The 19,346-nt window shown below is 30.7% G+C and overlaps 2 protein-coding genes and 1 non-coding gene across 3 annotated transcripts; 1 reads left to right on the forward strand and 2 right to left on the reverse strand.

Moving 5' to 3' along the window:
* Positions 1–11,107: 11,107 nt before the first annotated feature.
* Positions 11,108–14,073, reverse strand: LOC133305173 (high mobility group B protein 9). Its single transcript, XM_061505310.1, has 6 exons — positions 13,474–14,073; positions 13,162–13,240; positions 12,693–12,855; positions 12,466–12,558; positions 11,578–11,948; positions 11,108–11,440 (listed from the first exon to the last, which is right to left on the reverse strand). The coding sequence occupies exons 1-6, from the start codon at positions 13,623–13,625 to the stop codon at positions 11,348–11,350; spliced, it is 951 nt and encodes a 316-aa protein (XP_061361294.1). The 5' UTR covers positions 13,626–14,073; the 3' UTR covers positions 11,108–11,347.
* Positions 14,074–16,925: 2,852 nt separating this feature from the next.
* On the forward strand, positions 16,926–16,997 carry TRNAP-UGG (transfer RNA proline (anticodon UGG)). The gene has a single exon. It is a non-coding gene; the product is annotated as a tRNA-Pro (tRNA).
* A 372-nt stretch (positions 16,998–17,369) lies between these two features.
* Positions 17,370–18,897, reverse strand: LOC133305182 (F-box protein SKIP23-like). The gene has a single exon (XM_061505319.1). It carries the CDS (start codon positions 18,821–18,823, stop codon positions 17,651–17,653), a length of 1,173 nt encoding a protein of 390 aa, XP_061361303.1. The 5' UTR covers positions 18,824–18,897; the 3' UTR covers positions 17,370–17,650.
* Positions 18,898–19,346: the final 449 nt, after the last annotated feature.

Here is a 19,346-nt window from a genome sequence, read left to right on the forward strand (position 1 = left end):
GGAAATAAAAAAAAATAATGTCGCAGGAATGACATTGTTGATTCCTGCAACAAGGATCCGCTTCCGTATCTTAAGGATACGACATTGTATCTTGATTTAATTTGACTCTTTATTTTAAGTGTGGGACCCACACTTGATTTGTGTGAGCAGAAAAATACTCAAATCATGTCACATGACAAAAAAGAATCCTAAATAATAAGGGAGGGAGCGCAATGCGCACCCCTAACTAACCCATATCGGCGTGGATTGTAAACAATACAAGGAGACTTAGCTTTGCTTGCATCACCGCTTCTTATCCAAGAATCAAACTAATTGAGTTTTAACGATAAACACGAGAAATCTTAATCCTTTTTATTATATAATCCTTTGATAGCATCACCCACCCACGGGCCACAAAGGCCAAAGCACTAGCATCCCTTGTTTCTCTCGCTTCCCCACATAACATCACAGTCAGATACAACTAAATAACTTTATTTTACTGTTATTTAAAATTTGGTGCAGCAATCATTCCTCGCTGGTTATTGAGGTGTCAGACGATAACTTATGGTCCTGAATTAATATATCCACTAACTTTTGAATATGAAAATTCGGATGCACTATTGGTTAACATAATTGCAGATTGATTCGTATTGGGTCAAATATAAGTTATTAGTTTCATTAAGTCGCACACGGGTCATGAAATATTGAAATAGCTATAGGTTCATTAAACTATATATTCTTTTATTTACTATATAACTAAAGTTTAAAAATATTAATTTTATTAGTTTATTTCATAAGGTGATATTAAGAATTAAAGTCAATTAACATTAAAAAAATTGTTTTGAGAAGTACAAATCCTAGTTAGTACGTTAAGATTTTAGACACAGGTTGAAATCTATAAAAAAAATTGTAAAATCATTGGAAAAAATATTAAAAAATAAAAATTTAAGCAAAGTCTTGAGTTCAAGTATTTGTAAATATAAAAATTTCACTTTGGAAGAGCTAGCCCCATCATAACGTAAATATTTTTGACTTGAACATGATTTTCTTTTGTGGAGAATATATGTGATATATCCAAAAAAGTAAAAATAAAAACTTAACTATTACAGTGACTAATTCCAATATTTTTTTTATCAAAAAAAAAAATCCAATGTTTTACCCTTGCAAGTTAATCTAGTTTATTATGAGGCAGCGCACATTGGACTTGACCAAATTAGTTGAGTTAATTAGGGTAATTTATTTTAACTTCAATTTTATTAATTTAACATTTTGTTAGAGTTTTTTTTTATTAAATGAAAGTTTATATTAGAGGAGGCATGTCCATGTAATATTGGAAAAGACCATTAACTCCACAAAGTAAGATTACATATTACATTATTGGAAAAGTTATATTTATAAAAAAAAATTATAAATTCATACAAATTACATTATATATTAAAGGTTGTACATTTCAGTACACAGTGTATTATCCCTAGTACATAATATAATTTAAAAAAAAAATTTGTTAATATAACCCTCCCTTATATTATTACGTACAAAATAAAATAAAATTGAGAATTCAACCAAACGACGGACTACGGTTAACAAGGGTGGAAGATTCCATCAATTATACCAACCCTAATTGACATTGAGTTGTTGAAGTTAACTCAGTGTATTCTAATACGTTTTAGATTAACCATGAAGTTTCGTTATTTTTTTTCTTGTTTACTTTATGGTAATTCTCTTTTTTTTTTTCACTTTGCCTCACCTATCCTCGATGGTTGCCGTCGCATTAGTTCATTTGACGATATGTTTTGAGATAATTAGTAAAAATGAGTTGTATTTAAGTACTGAAAAAATATATAAAGATTCAAAAAAATAAAAAAAAAAAAAAAGAATCCAACTATAAAGTATAAGTGACCGTCATATTTTAAATTTTAAAGTATCCTTGCATCATATATAGGAGTGCAATGATTTATAATTAAAAAACCTTATGCTATACGTGACGCTGCTGTACTTGCACATAGATAAATGATACTCCCATGACTATTTTAGTATTTTGCCACCAATCAATCGAGTCATTGATTTGATGAGGGCTCACCTATTTAACATTTTTCTTAGTGCATTCCACCTAAGTCAAATATAATAGGACACATCATTACAGTTTAACTAAATATAAATTATGAATTTCGAGGAATCTTAATTTAAGTGGCATTAGTTTTATTTAAGACTTTTTTTTTTTCTTCGCACTCTAATTTAGCATTCTCTAGCTTCTTACATCATGTCTTATAACTCCTTTATAAAAAAAAATAAAAAAAAAATAAAAAATATTATATAACCTGTGTTGAGGAAGGTCTATATTTATAGATATAATTTCCTTCTACATCATGAATCATATTAATTCCTAACAATATTTTCTTAAAATACAAAATATTAATCATATTTACTTTATTGTCACACTCAAAGTGAAAAGTGACTCTCTTTTTTCTTCCTTTTTTTAATTTTATAAAAGAAGCCGATGGATCTTACATTACAGGAAGGTCGTTGGTATAGGATATGAAGATTCGCATGGATAGCGGTCCTGATAAGTAATGTAGAACTCTGCACAAGAGGGTAATAGTGGCGTGGCGAGTGCAGGTTAATCTCATTGTGTGTATTTTGAGCTGGTAAATTTGTTGTTTTGTGTGGTCGGTGATTATGAGATTATGAGCTTGATTTTTATTGTACTACTTTTTATACAATATTATTGCTTCAAGTCTAACAAGTTCTTACATAATGAGGTATATTAAAAAGTAATATAAAAATCATTGATAAATCTTCACATCTCAACTTAAATTTTTGAGTTGAATTAATTTCGATAGACTGCTCTTTAAACATAAATTGCAGGTAATACAGTTCAAGATCTAATGACATGCATTCATTATACTATATAATTTAAAGGAAAAAGTATGTGTCATTTTAAATGATGTAAAGTTGTGTCATTTTAAATGATGTAAAGTTGTATCATTTTAAGTGAAAGAAATAGATAAATCTTAGGAAAGAGAATCGACCAAAAAAAAAGATGTGGGTCTCACCACTTTGTGAGACTAGTGAAATGACACAAGTTATGTCATTTAAAAAGACAAATATTTTTTCCAATTTTAAAATATTTTATGCACCAAAAATAATTTTAAATAGGGAGATTCTTTGAGTATTTGAGTTTTTTTTTTAAAAGAACTCAATTATACGGGATTATTGTCCCTGTGCATACAACAACAACACAGTATATGCACCACTAATTTACATATAAAATTAATCGAGGTTTTTCTAACAGGGGTTGAACATAGACAAGACACATTATATTTCGAATCCAAGTATATGCCTTCAGCCATGATCGTCACAAATAAGGGTGGATATGGCTCGATCCGAATTACTTTTTTCCCGAACTGAACCGAGTAAATTTAAATGAATTCAGTTTCGAATCGAATCATTTTTATTTTTTCCAATTCGATTTGGAATCAGTTCAAAACCGAGTCGAAATTGGTTCGGAATGAGTTCGTAATCGATTTGTGTATGTAAACTCATTCTAAATGGGCTTCGAACCGGTTCTAAATAGTTTTCTAAATCAATTCTTTTGATTCTTTTTAATTTTTAGACTGGTCTATAAAATCAATTCGGTTCTCAAAATCGATTCAAAATAATATTGTTTGATTCAGTTACTTTGCACAATCTTAGTCACAAACCAAATGTAAAGAGACAATGCAAATTCATGCATATATGTAAAATAAAGTTTTACTTCGTTTACAATATAGGAAAAAAAAAATAGGAGAGGATTTTGTAAGGTAATTAATTTGATACAATGTACAAAAAATGGGGGAAAAATAACTTAAAAAAATGAAAAAACATGATAATTGAAATATGATAAAAAAATATATTAAAGCTTAAAAAAAAATATGATATAAGATAATTAAAATTGCTGAACATAAACTTATATAAAAAAAGGTTTCTACTTTTTTTGAACAAATTTGAACCCTTTAATATTTTTTGTTTTGTTTTTTTTGATAAATAAAAAAAGATAATCCATGAACAGACTCGTTTAACCCGCGAGTTGACTTGATTTTTTTCAAGCTGGTTTGAATTGTCAACTTATTTTTTACAATCCAACCCGACTTAGTTTTTGCGAGTTACAAGGTTTTGCCATCCCTAGAGTCAGGTTAGAGTTAGTAAAGCAAGTTGAACTCAACAAATCAACCTATCAATCTGCGATCGCGTTGGGTTGTTTATTTTAGGAAAATAATGATCACATGTTGCATTAGATAATTATTTCATGAACAGAGACAAAGTAGTATGATCCATTATTTTTTGTATTTTTATTTTATTTTTTAAATAGTGGATCCCACTGTATTATCTTTGTTGTATGATATAATTATCTCATACAACATGAAATAAATAGATCCCTTTATTTTAACCTATCAACCTAATATACGGCCACTTCATATATATACGCGGATTAAAGTGAATTAGGGATGTTGAGGGTCAACCAATTTGTCATTTTCATATATATCTTACGGTTTCTTCACAACATATTCATGACTTTAGTGCGATATATATTATATATGACATATTTGACTTATATTTGAATATGCTATAGCTTTGTTGCAAAATTACAACATTTATGACCGTCTCCAATGATCAGTTCACTTCCATTATTGTTGAAGATCGAACTAAACAAAACAAAAAGTTGACATTTTCATACAAAACTATTAATAAAGCAATTTTTCAATAATAACATTTAAATAAATTTGCACAATGACAAACACTTATCACTTAATCCTACAAGTCATCAGATAATATGGTAATCTTAATATAACTTCATTAGAAAAACACAATATTCTTATTTTATTTTTTTTAGACTAATTGATCTACCATTCCAACTTGAAATTAAGGGGTCAACCTGTTCAGTCCCGTTTTGGATGGATTTGAAATTTGCCAAGTCCCGTTTTGGATGGATTTGAAATTTGCCAACTCTATGTGCTGTACACAATAAAATTTCACTTATAAAAACATTTTGGCCCTTTTAATAAAAGTATTTGTTCGTTATTTTCTTTTTCTTTTTTTTAAAAAAAATTACTTTTACAATTAGAATTTTAATCCATACCAAACCGACTTCTCAATATCTCCTTTTAAAGATTGACAGAAACTGATTATTTAATGTCAAAAGTTAAAAAAGTTTAAATATAATAAAGAAAGATAAGTATTTTAAAAAAACTAAAAAAAAAACTAATACTTTTGTAAACAAGCCCATATATTTGTGAGTTCCCACAAGTCACAGCCAACATTAAAAAAAAAAAAAGTTAACATATAACTTGTTTTGTGACCGACATTATTAATTTTGTTGGTCGATGGTTTAGGAACAGTAACCATACAATTCCCACACAAATATACTAAAATGTCACGTGCGTGAACTAATTTCCCAAACTGCCATGCAGCAAGGTCGCTTGGAGCAGTAGCGAACTATGCATGATGAGGTGTCAGCAAACTGGTGGTGTCATAGTTCACTTCTGACACAAACGACATCTGTTACAATTAATGTCTCACCTGCCATGACACGTGACTTGCATGCAATAAAGGTCGCCCCCACCTGGGCGACCTGTGTGCAACGTGTCTGACATGCACCAAGATCGCTCCCCACCTAGACGAACTTGATGCAACGATTACTTTTCCCACCCCTATATAACCCCCCCTCCCCCATCATCCCCAGCGCCCCCTCCCCCTCTTTTTTTTCTCTCTCTCTCCTTTATTTTTCTTCTTTCATTCTCTTCCTCTTTTAATTTTCTTTCTCTCTCATTTACCTTCTTTGTCTTCATTTGAGGTTAGTGATGTATAATATTGTTAATTTTTATTTATATTTTTGTTGTTATTTAGTTGTTGTTATATATATTATATGTAACATAAAACATTAGGTTAGATGACATATTAATTGTTTTATTATTTTAATTAGTTTAATATTAGTAGTTATAATAACATATAGTTTAATGTTAGTAGTTAAATAACATATAGTTAAATTAATGTATGTAATAAATTGTTTTATATGCATTATTTATTCATAGGATTTAGGGTAAGATAATTTTTAGGATTAATGTTATGACACATTAGATTAGATGACATATTATTTATTTTATTAGTTGAATTAGTCTAATATTAATAGTTTAGTAATTGTATGCTAATGTTAGTAGTTAAATATTTTATATTTTAATTAATGTATTTAATAAATTGTTTTATATGCATTATTTATTAATAGGATTTAGGTTAGATTTTTATATTTTAATGTTGTTAAATTATGTATTTAATAACATAATTGTTAAATATGCAATAAATAATAGTATTGAATTAAATAAAATCACTTATTTGTTGGATTGAAAAATATGTTAGAAAATTTTGAACATTGACTTATATAATATGTATGTTAATGTTATTAGGTGTAGTACTTTTTATTAATGTATTATTTAATAATATTAATTGTTTGATATTATTTATAGGCTTGGAATCTAGGTTAGAAAAAAATTATTTTAATTTTGTTAAATTTTGTATTTAATAAAATTTTGATTATGCAATAAGTAAAATATTTGAATTAAAAAATAATGATTTAGTTATAGGATTGACAAATAAATGTGACAAAGTTCTTTTACCACACAATGTTTGTAGTTATCTATTTATTTATTTATTAGTAATTAGTATTTATTTTTAGCATTTATATAATTTTTGTATAATATAATATATATCCTTGTATGCAATTATTTAATTTTTAGATGTAATATAATTTATATGTAATATATTATATTACATATAAATTATATTATTCAATTGTTGTATACTTTAATGTGTCTAATTATGTATTTTATAATTCAATTGTTGTATTTTTATTAGTCAATTGTTTGTGATCTAATAATGAATTAACATTGATATTCAAAAAAATAAAATAATGAATTAACATTATTTTGTTATTTTCTAGTATGTAATATTTACTTGATTTTGGAGTATAAAATAATTAATTAAACTTGAAAATTTATTTATTTCTTAATAATTTTTGTATTTATTATTTTTAAATAGATTCATGGAGCAACAAGACCCGCACCAGACCTTCATTGACCCTGGTCCAAAGGTGCTCTCTCTCCTGACGTTGCAGGACAAACACATTTCGACGCATGTATGGAACACATCTGCTAACGTAAATTCAGATGATCGTGTCCTCAACGTCAGACAAGCTGGTACATGGGATAATTTCAATATACCCGATGATATCCGTCCTTACTTGCAGCAGGTTGGGTTTTATCACATTGTGCGTATGCGCAACCACGAGGTTAGTGATACGTAGAGTATATAAAAAATAATAATTACATGTTGAATTATTAATAAATTGTGATAATATGTAATATAACTCGATGTATGAGGACTCTCCATGCTGTCGAAATGCATCAACTACTAGTGACACATCTTCATCCTCAACCACCTCCACAACAACCCATTGCACGGGGTTACCAGAAGAAGCACATCTAGCAATCAGTCGAGACAAGGATTGACCTCGTTGTAATCTCAACTTCTTGTATATTATTTTCTTGAGCTCAGTATATTTGCAACGCGGACTCATGCGGAAGATCTTCGTATCTCCTTCAAACACTTGACCGTTCGGTCCAAAATATCTCCTCCCATTGTAATATAAAAGGCATATTACATCGTTGTTATTCTCACTCATTATGTACTTAAATAGACAAAGCAAAACAAACAGAAATGGAAATTTTCTTCTAAGAAAACGGACGAGACTGATTTTGGGAGAAGAGGATGAGGGGTGTTTATATAACACTGAGTTCGCTGCCTGGGCCACCTGTAACTGTCGGTATGTAGTTCGCTTACCTAGGCAGCAAACTTTTGGGGAACTGCCACGTGTCACCAAGTTCGCTTCCCTGTCAAGCGAACTAGTGCAGTGGCTGCCACTTGTCACCTAGTTCGCCTGGGACCCCAGCGACGTAGGTAGGGGTCTAACACGTGGCAAATTAAGTTCGCCTGGCACTTCAGTGAACTCATCATACGTGTCAGCATTTATTGCAGACAAGTTCGCTTGTGTCAGAAGCGAACTCTGACACCACCAGCTTGCTGACACCTCATCATGCGTAGTTCGCTACTGCTCCAAGCGACCTTGCATGTGTGGCAGTTTGGGTAATTGGTTCACGCGCGTGCTATTTTGATATATTTGTGTGGGAACAGTGGCACAATATTGGTCACTGTTCCGATGATTCATTGGTTCAGGTGATAAGATATTTATTTTTCTTAATCAGAAGTCTCAAAAAATGGAGAAAACAGTATAAGGAGAGCCGCTCCCATAATGACTAGTTGCATCATCGATGATTAGATAATATATATATATTTTTTAAAAAAGTGCAGAGTGTGCAAAGTGATTTAATAATTTGCATTTAATCTATTTGTTCGACCCCGACAAATTGGTATAAAGAACCTTGATTTGTAACTTTCGTGTTTGTGCTGTATATTGAAATCGAAGGTAACTTGAGCATCATGCTTAAATTTAATGGATCAAATTCATTGATTTGGAAGCCTATATGGAGAATTATTTATTATGCTAAGACTTTATGAATATTTTTAGGGTTATTTTAAGTGACCACTAGAGATGTCAGAAGCAGAATAAAATAAATTGAATAGAAAAGTAATTTGCTTAACTAAGCTGAGACTGGATACTATTATTTTCCACATGTTATAAATGAGACATCGGGTAAAAAAACTTTGAAAAAATTAGCAAATATGTGCCTGAGAAAAACATTCAACAACAACATATTCCTAATGAGATAGTTTATAAACTTCAACTTGTACACATTTTTAAGGAGCTGTGTATCTAACAGTTCCAATTGGAAAGAAAAAAATATTTAAATAACAAAATTTTGAAAATATATCTTTCCCCTCTTTCCAATAAATTATATGAATTTGTTTGTTTAAATTGAGTTTGCCTATAAATTATATATAAGATTGTATTTGTTCTTACAATTTATTAAAGTGTATTATTTTAATTTATCAAAATTCTAATGTAAATACATTTTACTTGTGTGCTTTATTAATAAGCTCACTTTGAAAGTTTTTTTTGTTTAAAAAATTTATGATAACAAATTGGTGTGACTCAAGCACCCATAATTTTATCTTTTCAAGCCTTCTATTTTAAGAATAAAAATAGTATAATTAAATAAAAATATTTGACGGGAAAATACTGAAGTGCGTGCTTTACGGTAACTTTTTTTTACCTGAGTTGTTTTAAATATTATATTTGAAGATTGTGGCTGTTATTTTGATGTGTAACTTGAATAAGATGTTTTGATAAGTAAATATTTAAAATTTACATAAAAATATTTTAACTGTAAACATTTGAATATTTCAATATTATGAAATTACGTAAAAATTATTTTAACGATGTTAAATTGAAATGACAGGATGAGCTAAAATCTTGAAGATTTATTCTTTAAGGAGCTAAATAATTAAAATTACTTTTTAATAGACTAAATTGATATTAAGTCTATCTTTTACGGTATAGTATTAGGATTTTCTTAAGATTTTGACGAGAACACTACCGTGAATAGTATGTTAATCTGCTTATTAGCCTGTATAACTTCACTTGTTTTGAGCTAACAATCCAATTCCTATAACTTTTAACATAAATTTCTTAACTTTTATTGATGGGTATGAAACTTTCTATTCCTTATTATTTTCGGTCAATCCTTTTTCTCTTTCTACGGCATCCCTTCAATCCAAAATGTGTAACTTTCGTTACATATAGAATAATAGAAAGTTAAATGTTAAAGAGTTACATATTCAAAAAGAAAAATTGGAAATTATAAAAAATGCAAAAGTTGTATAAAAGATTACGAAATTGTTATAAAAATTAGTATTATATTATACTTTTTTCAAAGTGCACGAAGCTAACCGTTAACCCATTCTTAGATAAAAGATGTTACATTTTTAATATATGAAATTATTATTTATATTTAAAATTAATTTTATTTTCTATACACATAAAAATATACAAAATTTATATTTATATATATATATATGACCTTACATAAAATTTATGCACTTATATATATATATATATATATATATATATATATAGAATAATAATTATTTTTTATAACATAAAATCATTAATCCTCTGACATATATATCAATAAACAATTCGGCGAAGGTCAATGTTGAAAACCCGATACGTAAGCAATGATACTGGTGCATACAGTGAGAGAATTTATTGACCTCCTTAATGTAAATGGAAGAGCAAAATTGAAAAAAAAAAAAATTAACAAAAGAAAAAGAAAAAAAAATTAGTGTTGTGAGAAGAAGCACCAAATCATTAGATGATCCTGGAACATATTAAATATTTCTCGCATACAGTAACCGGCGAGGGCGAGAGCGAGAGCATCAATCAATCAATAGTCAAATAATATCACATGAGGTATTTGGTAAAGGATTATTTTTAAATGTTCGAAAGTAATCATGAATTTCTTAAAATTTCATGTTTTATTCTGTACAATTACATACGATAAAAAAATATAGATTAATTTTTCAGCCAAAAATAACTAAATATAATATCAAAAAAATTAATTTAATATTTAAAAAAATATTTTGACCTATCAAATAAAAAATTTTATAATATTTTCACAAAATTCACTCCCTCTATCATATTTTCAAAAATTATAATTTTTTGATAATTGTTTTTTTCTCTCTACTAAATAGCCCCTAACAGAATTTTCACAAATACCTTTTTTTTTTCTTTGTCTTTATTCCGAGTATCACACAAATATTATTAAAAAATTTCTCCTCAACGCATCTATATCCCCTTTCAGGTGCATCTAACCACCTAAGGCCTGTTTGCTTTAACGAACATTTGATAGAAGATAAAACCCTTTTTCTGCTGAACTTACCTCGTAATACATGAGTTCATCGTTGCTGTGAAAAAACCATAAAACTATTTAGAAATTTTTGCAGATAAATAAGAATTCGCCATATCTGAAATCTCTTTTTTTTTTTTTAAAAATAAAATAAAATCATAAGCATGTGAGCCCCGCTATATTCTCTCCCTCTCCATTGCCATCCGTATCGACTAAATCAAAGATAGGTGATTTGATTGGCCAAAGAGTACGACAATAGACAGTAGGTTTTTTTTTCATAAAAATAAAAATAAAAATAAAAAACAACAGTCCTGTAGAGACCTCTGTCGAGTGGACTTGACCATAATCCACAAGCATATGCATGTAACAGTCAACAGATTGAAATGAAAAGTCAGCATTGGAACCAAAATAGATTTCTAAGCAATTCTTTCGCTGCCATAAAATGCTACCAGTGAGATTTATAGACCAGCCAACTATGCGGTATACCCAGGCTTCATTTTCTCTTTGTACTCCGTTAATTCTCTCTTGTACCTTTCTTTGTCTATTAAGCCAATGTTCTGGTAAACCTGCATCATTCACCAATCATCCATAATTTATTACTCTAATTAAAAAACTATTAACTAACTTTGACAACCAGAAACAACCATGTAAATAATAATACAAAAGACTCATTAAGAAAAAAGAAAATGACCATATTTATTACCATTCTTTCCTCAGGACTCAGACTATTCCATGACTGGCCAATCATTTTGGTAAACTCCCTTTCTCTGTTTGGGTAGAGGGATTTGAGCTTGTAATGCTTTTCAGCAAAGAAAAAATTATAACCACTCCTATTTGGTTTTGGGTAGTTGGGGTCCCACTTTCTTTTGTTTCTCCTCCTCCTACCAAATCGACCGGGTTTGCCATTGAATGGTACAATGGCATTGTCATATTGCAGAACCGATGGAAGAGGAGCAGATTGCTCTGGATGGTAAAGCACTCCTTTAAGAACCTCAGAACCCAGTTTCACAGACACCAAGTAACCACAATCAAATTTTCCTTCTATCGTTCCATCTCCCAAAAGACATGAAGTATCTATGCGCACAACAGAGAGTAAAATTCAGCATTGAAAAGCATAGAGGAACTTAAATAAATAAGCAAATCATTGTTCCTAGCTTAAAAAAGGAGGGGCTGCTTCTGTCACAAAACCTTTGGCATCATTAACTATAAACTTAAATCCGAATTAATCTCATTGCCAATTTAAGACAAGCATGTACGACAATATTCTGGTCACATCATTATTCATTTCAAATTACAATTACATAACATTAACCAGATATTTCCCATGTTGAAGCCATCCTTAACAGCATTACAACAAACATATCTCTAAGAAGAAAAATGCAACGAATAGTCAAAACTCTACTTCCACGAGAAATCGAATTTCGTTAGTTAGCCACCAGATATCAATTTATCAAAGCACAGCAGGGACACCCGCAATCAAAATCATTTCTCAAAGATAGTACTTCCAAAATATACTTAAAAGTAACCCCAAAAGAAGAAAAATAAAATAAAATTATTGGTTTCTTTTCAGACATGAGAATTACTTAATTACCTTCAGCATGGGATTCAATGTTTATCCCCTTAGGTGAATATGCCACCATAGCTAATTCAGGTCTCCACGACTGGCTGTTGCCAGAAAATGCATCTGCATGACAATAAAATTGGTTCGTATATATGAATTTCGTTTGCCAAAGCATAAAACCAAAAGAAAAATTAAACCAGCCTTTGTCTTTATGAGAAAAATGAAAAACACAAAGCATATACATGAGAGTAGAGTACCTGAAGGAGTGTACAAAGGACCCCGAACTCTAAAGAAGTGGACTTGTTCGAAATGGTAAAGAAGACTGAAGTAGTGTTTCCTCAGTACAAAAGAAGCACTTGTGGTTGTTGGGGAGAACTTGAATACACTACCTACTTCCCTCCATTTCTTCTCTGCAACCACCTGCACTTTAAAAAACTTCTTGGAGTTACCAAAAAAATGTCCCAAAAATTAATTTACTAATAACTGATTTGGAGTGAGTTACACAGGTTATACGGACGGTAAGAACCCAAGTCAATATGATACGGCCTCATCTTGTTTTTGCGCCAAAGATCTTACTATTTCGATTACTTCCATTTTTCCATTTCAATTCAATAGTTCTTATGTGTTTTCACATACAAGATTGTCACGATAAAAAGTATAATGGTAACCCCACATTAAACTACTTCAATTTAATAGTAATAAAAATATAAATACAACGGAGCCCACCTTCTCATAGCCACTTCTCCTCGTAACCTCCACGTAAAGAACGTGCAAATCCAGCTCCTTCCCTCCAATCACAGGAATCCTTAAGCAGATGATGTGGGCAAAAAGGTCAAAGATTTAATATCACAAAATACCCATATCAAAAAGCTTGAGTTAAATAAATAAATAAAAAGCTTAGCCCCGTAAAATTAAAATCACATTTCCAGTACATTAGTATAGTCTAGTGATGTTATACTAAAAACCCCATTACTTCTTCTTTTTTTTATTATTCAGGAAAAATTATGAGAATAAATAAATGAAGAAATAGAATCTTACATAAATTTGGTACCCATAACAGTGTGAAAACGCCTGAGTGTGTCCCAGAAGACAGAAGGATGGTTAACCACGTCCTCATGAGAGGCAAATGGTGGAGGGTAGTGCTTGCCCTCTTCAATAGTGCAGCCCTTGCTTCTCGCCTCCGATGACATTCCGAGCACAGCGACGGTGAACCCTTCCCGCTGCAAATCTAAAAGAACAGAGGTTGAGTGGCGAAGGAAAGTTCAAGAAAGGTTTTTTTTTTGGTTGTGTTTTGAAAAAGCACATAAATGGCAGATAGATAGATATGATGTGACGAGAGTAAATAGGTAAGAAAGAAAAAAAATAAAGGAATGAAAATTCCAAGATGAGAAAATGAGAATGGCAATTAAGGAAAGACAAGTCTGACCAAAGCTGAGAATTAAAAGAAGGATGGTTTTGCCGCGTGGGGGGGAACGGTTACGCAGCAGGGTTGGCTTTTTCTGATATTGTGGATGGTTTTTTAAGTACGGTGCAAAGTCCTAAGGCTCTTATATTTAATTTTATCTCAGAATATGTTCATGATTACACGCTTTTCCTCTTTCTTTCTTTTTTTCTCCCTCTTCTCGTGTTATTCGTAGCCTGACATTTCTCTGCTGCACCACCTTGTTTGTGTTCAGCTTCCAAGCGTTGACATGCACTTGTGCTTCTGACTGCTGTGCTCTTCAATGCCTGAAACGTATCTTCCTCTACACCAAAGAATCATTTCATGATACATATATTTACTCTTAACATTTTGTATGATGCTTTAAAGTTTACTTTGGATTTTTTTTTTATTAGAGTTTAGTTGTACTTGAAAGTAGTTTTTATTTTTATTTTTATAAATAACGCTTTCGATAAAATTGAAACGCACCTTAATGTTAATAATGCTAAGCTACTTGTGACTTCGTTTGAAAGGAAAAAGCAATAATTAAGGACCATATTCAAACCGTTTTACTAAACGAACATAAAAATAAGATATTGACTGGTACTTTGATGATAAGAAGGTATTTAATTTTGAATTATAAATCATGTTTTGTGTAGAGAAATTAATATTTATTTATGAATTTATAAAATATTGTATTAATTTTTTGATATAGACCTTTGTATAATTTTATATATTTTAAAAATAACTTTTTAACACTCTTTAATTGTGGTTCGTATTAATCATCTGATTACGGAAAATATTAAATACTCAGGAATTTTATTAAAATGAGTCAACATCACCATTAACTTTTGAATAATTAAGTGAATCTCATCACTTTGATTTATCAAATTATGCAACAACCGCTATTAAAAATTATGATTAATTGTAGCTAAATTGTCTTAATTGATTAGTTTGTTGAAATTTGGAATTTTGGGTCTCATTTTTTAAATTTTCATTTAATAAAATATATTTAATGAAAAAATTCCTACTAATTAGGTAAATAAGAGCTGTGATTATTATTTAAAAATATTTTATTTGAGAGAATATGATTAAACACAGACAGAGAGAACAGAAAATTTCAGTCCTTTCATGCTATGTACCCCAAAAAAATATATGGGTTACTCCAAAAATATCATACCCAAATACAGGGATTTAAATTTTGTTGCTGATAATACTCTTGGAATATCCAATTCATGTGTTTGCTGATCATCTTATCCATTTTAAAAATGTTTCGGCCGTCCGTCTATAACCTGGACTGAGTGGTCTATCATTGCTGACCTGGCAAATACAAGACCGATCTTTCATTTTTACAAACTAATTAATTAATAAACAGAAATAAAACCCGCAGCTCGAGACTCGAGAGTATGACACTTATTTTATTTTATTTTATGGGAAAATGTTTGCAGTAGGCTTTCATTTGAGATTTGTGAAGAGAAGTTTTCAGTTCAAATATTTAAAAAGGTCTTAGTTGGTTAGGTAATTTAGTAAATATTTATATTTAAATGAACTGTGTGTACGAACTTTACCCTAAAAAGAAAAAAACTACATACACCAAAAGGTACTAACGTAGTACTTTTCAAATTCTTTAAAAACTTAAATGTGTGATATAAAATTCGATTATATTTATTGTTCGTGTTCCTAATATAAATTGTAATCATTAAATATTTAAGTACCATACAAAACAAAAGGAAAAAAAATTAATTTACCGCTTAATTGTAACTTAAAGTCCTGCACTTGAATCCTCAACTCATAATTAGGCAATCTATTTTTAAAACTTTTCAAAGTATGTATTTTAATATTTTTATCTATTTTTTCATCAAATATTAATAGAAAGTATCTTGTTCAAATCACATTATTATTTTCATGCCAATTTTTTTTACGAGATAATTTAAAATATGCCCTTTAACTTTTATTTAAGTGTACTTTATTGTTAAACTTTTTAAAAAGTGACAATTTCTAATCACATTTGAAGAAATTTTTGTTGGGAATCCACAAACACAAATTGAACACAATGATTTATCTTGGCTCACTCAATGTAAGTTACGTCAAACTTGTCTGTATTATATTCATCTCGCTGACACTTATTACAAGTCACTCAGTTTACAAAAGAAATATAAATAAAATTTTGAAATCCTAACAACAACTATTCGTGAACTTAATAAATTGACTTTCTGCTCGTTACGCCAACAAAAGTCGTGATCTATATATCTGAAGTATGAACTATACCAACACTCAAACATACACTTTAAGGTTTTCATAAATTACGTTGCAGTTGCACATTTTTTAAGTTTAAAATCCAAAATATAGAGTTTTAACTTTTAAGTCTGTGAAGGTAATTCAGACTGTTTTCCTTAAAAATAAAAAAATAATTACCCCGCTTTTAAAAATATTTACATATATATATATATTTGAGATATTCTAATCGATTCATCACTTTGTGACTAGTCATATTTGGGACTGATCATGAGATTAAGACTTTAAATCCCTCCCGAAAACGGTATTAAGGAGTGGAGAGGATCAAACATATGCTCTCCTCCCCACCTACTTAATTCTTTGATCCTAACTGAACTATCATCACTTGCTAAAAATATTTTTATACACGCCAGGATCACACGCCAGGATCACACGCCAATTTTGAGCGGTATGTACACCACTACAGCTATTGGTCGTTTTGTATTAGATTAGACTAATTAGTTATTTTTTAAATAAATTGTTTAGATGTGTAAATATAATAAAAAATAAGTAATCACTTTTAGTAATTACTTAGTATAAATTAAATAACCACTGTGAACAAAAATTTCAGTATAATTGATATATTTAATAGTTTTATCCATGCAAGTGTTCCAATTTTACTGACTCGTTTAAAAGTGCTAATGAATAATACAAGTTTGCTTAGCCTTTTTATACATAGGCCAGAAAGCAAAGCCCAAACCAAATGCAACTGTCAATGGCTGATAGTCTAGGTCGACTACTCAACAGAAGTTCTAAATCTGAATGATTAGTATCACCAACGTGTCAATATGCAACTGGGCATTTGGTCTAGTGGTATGATTCTCGCTTTGGGTGCGAGAGGTCCCGAGTTCGATTCTCGGAATGCCCCATCTTTTTTGTTCCTGCGCTTTCAAGGAAAATTCCTCTTCCCTGTTAAAAGAGAAACAGGATACTGAAAGTTTCGTTTCAAGGAGTTAAAAAACAAAGTATGTATACTGTTCATCACTTCATTGTTAAACATTACTAAATTTGCTGCATCAACAAAACCATAGTTATGCATATATTCAGTACGCACGATGAGGCACGGTGCCCCATTCTAATAAAGTTAAACCGAGAAGTTTGAAATCTAAAACACAATATATGTTCAATAACTCAAAACATCGTGTTAATGGTTGATTGGTTGGTAATTATCTTCTTCACATCAGAATTCCTTCTTCATCAAGCATAAAACAATCTCTCTTTCAATCTAATCCAAACCAAATTCACCAACTATTTAAATAGTCATACATTACAAATTTACAATAAAACAGGTTACCATATGTATCACAAAGGCCACCTGAAAATAACTTTACTCGTTTACAGTTCCATGTTTCCATAGTACAATGTACATGAATATATACCATCCAATAAGGCAAGCTGCTATCCATGATCATAAGGCATTTATTTATTTGGCTTAAATATAAAAGAGTAATTTCCCCCCCTTGAAGGAACCCAGATACATACAAACACAAACAACTAAACTTACACATTGAGATTCCCAAATTAGCATGGATTTGGCGAAACCCAAATTGGGAGAGGCCAACCTAACCGAGAATATGAATTCCGAGGATAACAGGGCAACGGCTCAATACTCTGATCCCATAATCTGAAGATGCCTAAATCATGTTTCCCATAGGCATCATCGTGATTAGACTCCGAATAATCATCAGTGTAATAGATGCAATCTGCAAAACATCCCACAAAATCAGAAGCAGAAAAAGAAAGCGAAGAATTTCCCCCAATAAACAACATGCGGTCGCCCAAAGTTTCAATTTTTTGCCACTTCAGCAAACTCCAATTCATCTTAAAAATCTCGAACCCCACCGTCCTATACACCAAATTCGATTCATCTCCTTCATCAGAAAAATCATGTTCTAGAATCCGAGTGACCAATAACATGTCCTCCCCAGAAAACACTATATAATGGATATCACCAGAGAATTGCATCGGAGCTGTTGTCTGAATAATCGATACATGAGGTGGGAAAGAACCATCAACATCACACACTGCAATTATTCCTCCCTTGCTCACCGCAAAAAACAACCCATTATGATGAACAGCATCTTCCCAAGAATATAGTTCTTCAATTACGAAAACCCAAGAATCATAACCCTTTCTGCAGAAGGCCAAATTATTATGACCAGCAATGGCAAATGCAGTGAAATCATCATCGCTTTGCGATGGGCTCGATGACAGTACAACCTTTCTGAGGAAAGAATTACACATCTGCCTCAAATTGAAAGCATCGACGCCACCATAAGGGTTTCTAATTAAGTATTCTCGGCCGATATTAGAATAATTGAAACTCGTAACGTTTGGGAAAGTGTAAAGTGGAGGAAGAGCAATTGTGGCACGTGTTATGGGGTTTAAAAGACGAACCTCGGGGGTTTCGTCGAGAATAACAAGCCAGCCATGAGAGGAACCGCAGATTCGGGTGCGATGAGAAGATAAGGGAAGATTGAGGAGATGGGTTTTGTTGTTAGAAAGGTCGAAGAAAGCTCGGGAAGAAAGCATGAGCCAGGGGAGTTGGGGTGGGAGATGGAGAGGGGTTTTGGGGAGGGAGGATCGCCAGCTGTGACACACGCATCGGAATCGAAGGTAATCGGCATAAATGGTTAAGCTTTTCGAGATTAATTCCACAATTTCTGGCTGTAGTTCAGCCCATTCTACTCCCATTCCTCTAATCCTCTTGTCTTTCCAGGTTTCAGGTCTCTGCGTTTTGTTTCCGTGGCGGGGAATGGCCTGTTAAAATCTCCATTCATGGGATAAAGATCTTTTTTTAATCTTTACCTTAATCATTTATTTCTAACACATATATAAATAATATTCACCATTTTCTCTCTTTTTCTTATCCAATAGTGTCGAGAATGAATAAATAAAATAGACATGAAAAAAAAGATAAACACAATAGTTTATCTCTATATTTAATTTCTACAAGAAAAGATTTATTAGTAAGATACACATAAATTAATTTAATAAAAAATAGAGATAAGTTATTATGCGTACTCTTATTTTGACTACTGTAACAGCCCGTATATATCCGGTAATGTTATCATACTATCGTATTAAGCAGCGCTTAATTAAAAATGTGGAATATCTTTTTATTTTCAATTATGATATCATTATCATTACCAACTTACTTATTAATCAATTAATAAAACAACGTCTGTATGTAATTGCAATAGAACAGCTATCTGAA

Source organism: Gastrolobium bilobum, unplaced genomic scaffold, assembly GCF_033153095.1.
Source record: "Gastrolobium bilobum isolate Gb01-03AN ecotype WA unplaced genomic scaffold, APGP_CSIRO_Gbil_v1 utg54600, whole genome shotgun sequence".
NCBI lineage: Eukaryota > Viridiplantae > Streptophyta > Magnoliopsida > Fabales > Fabaceae > Gastrolobium > Gastrolobium bilobum.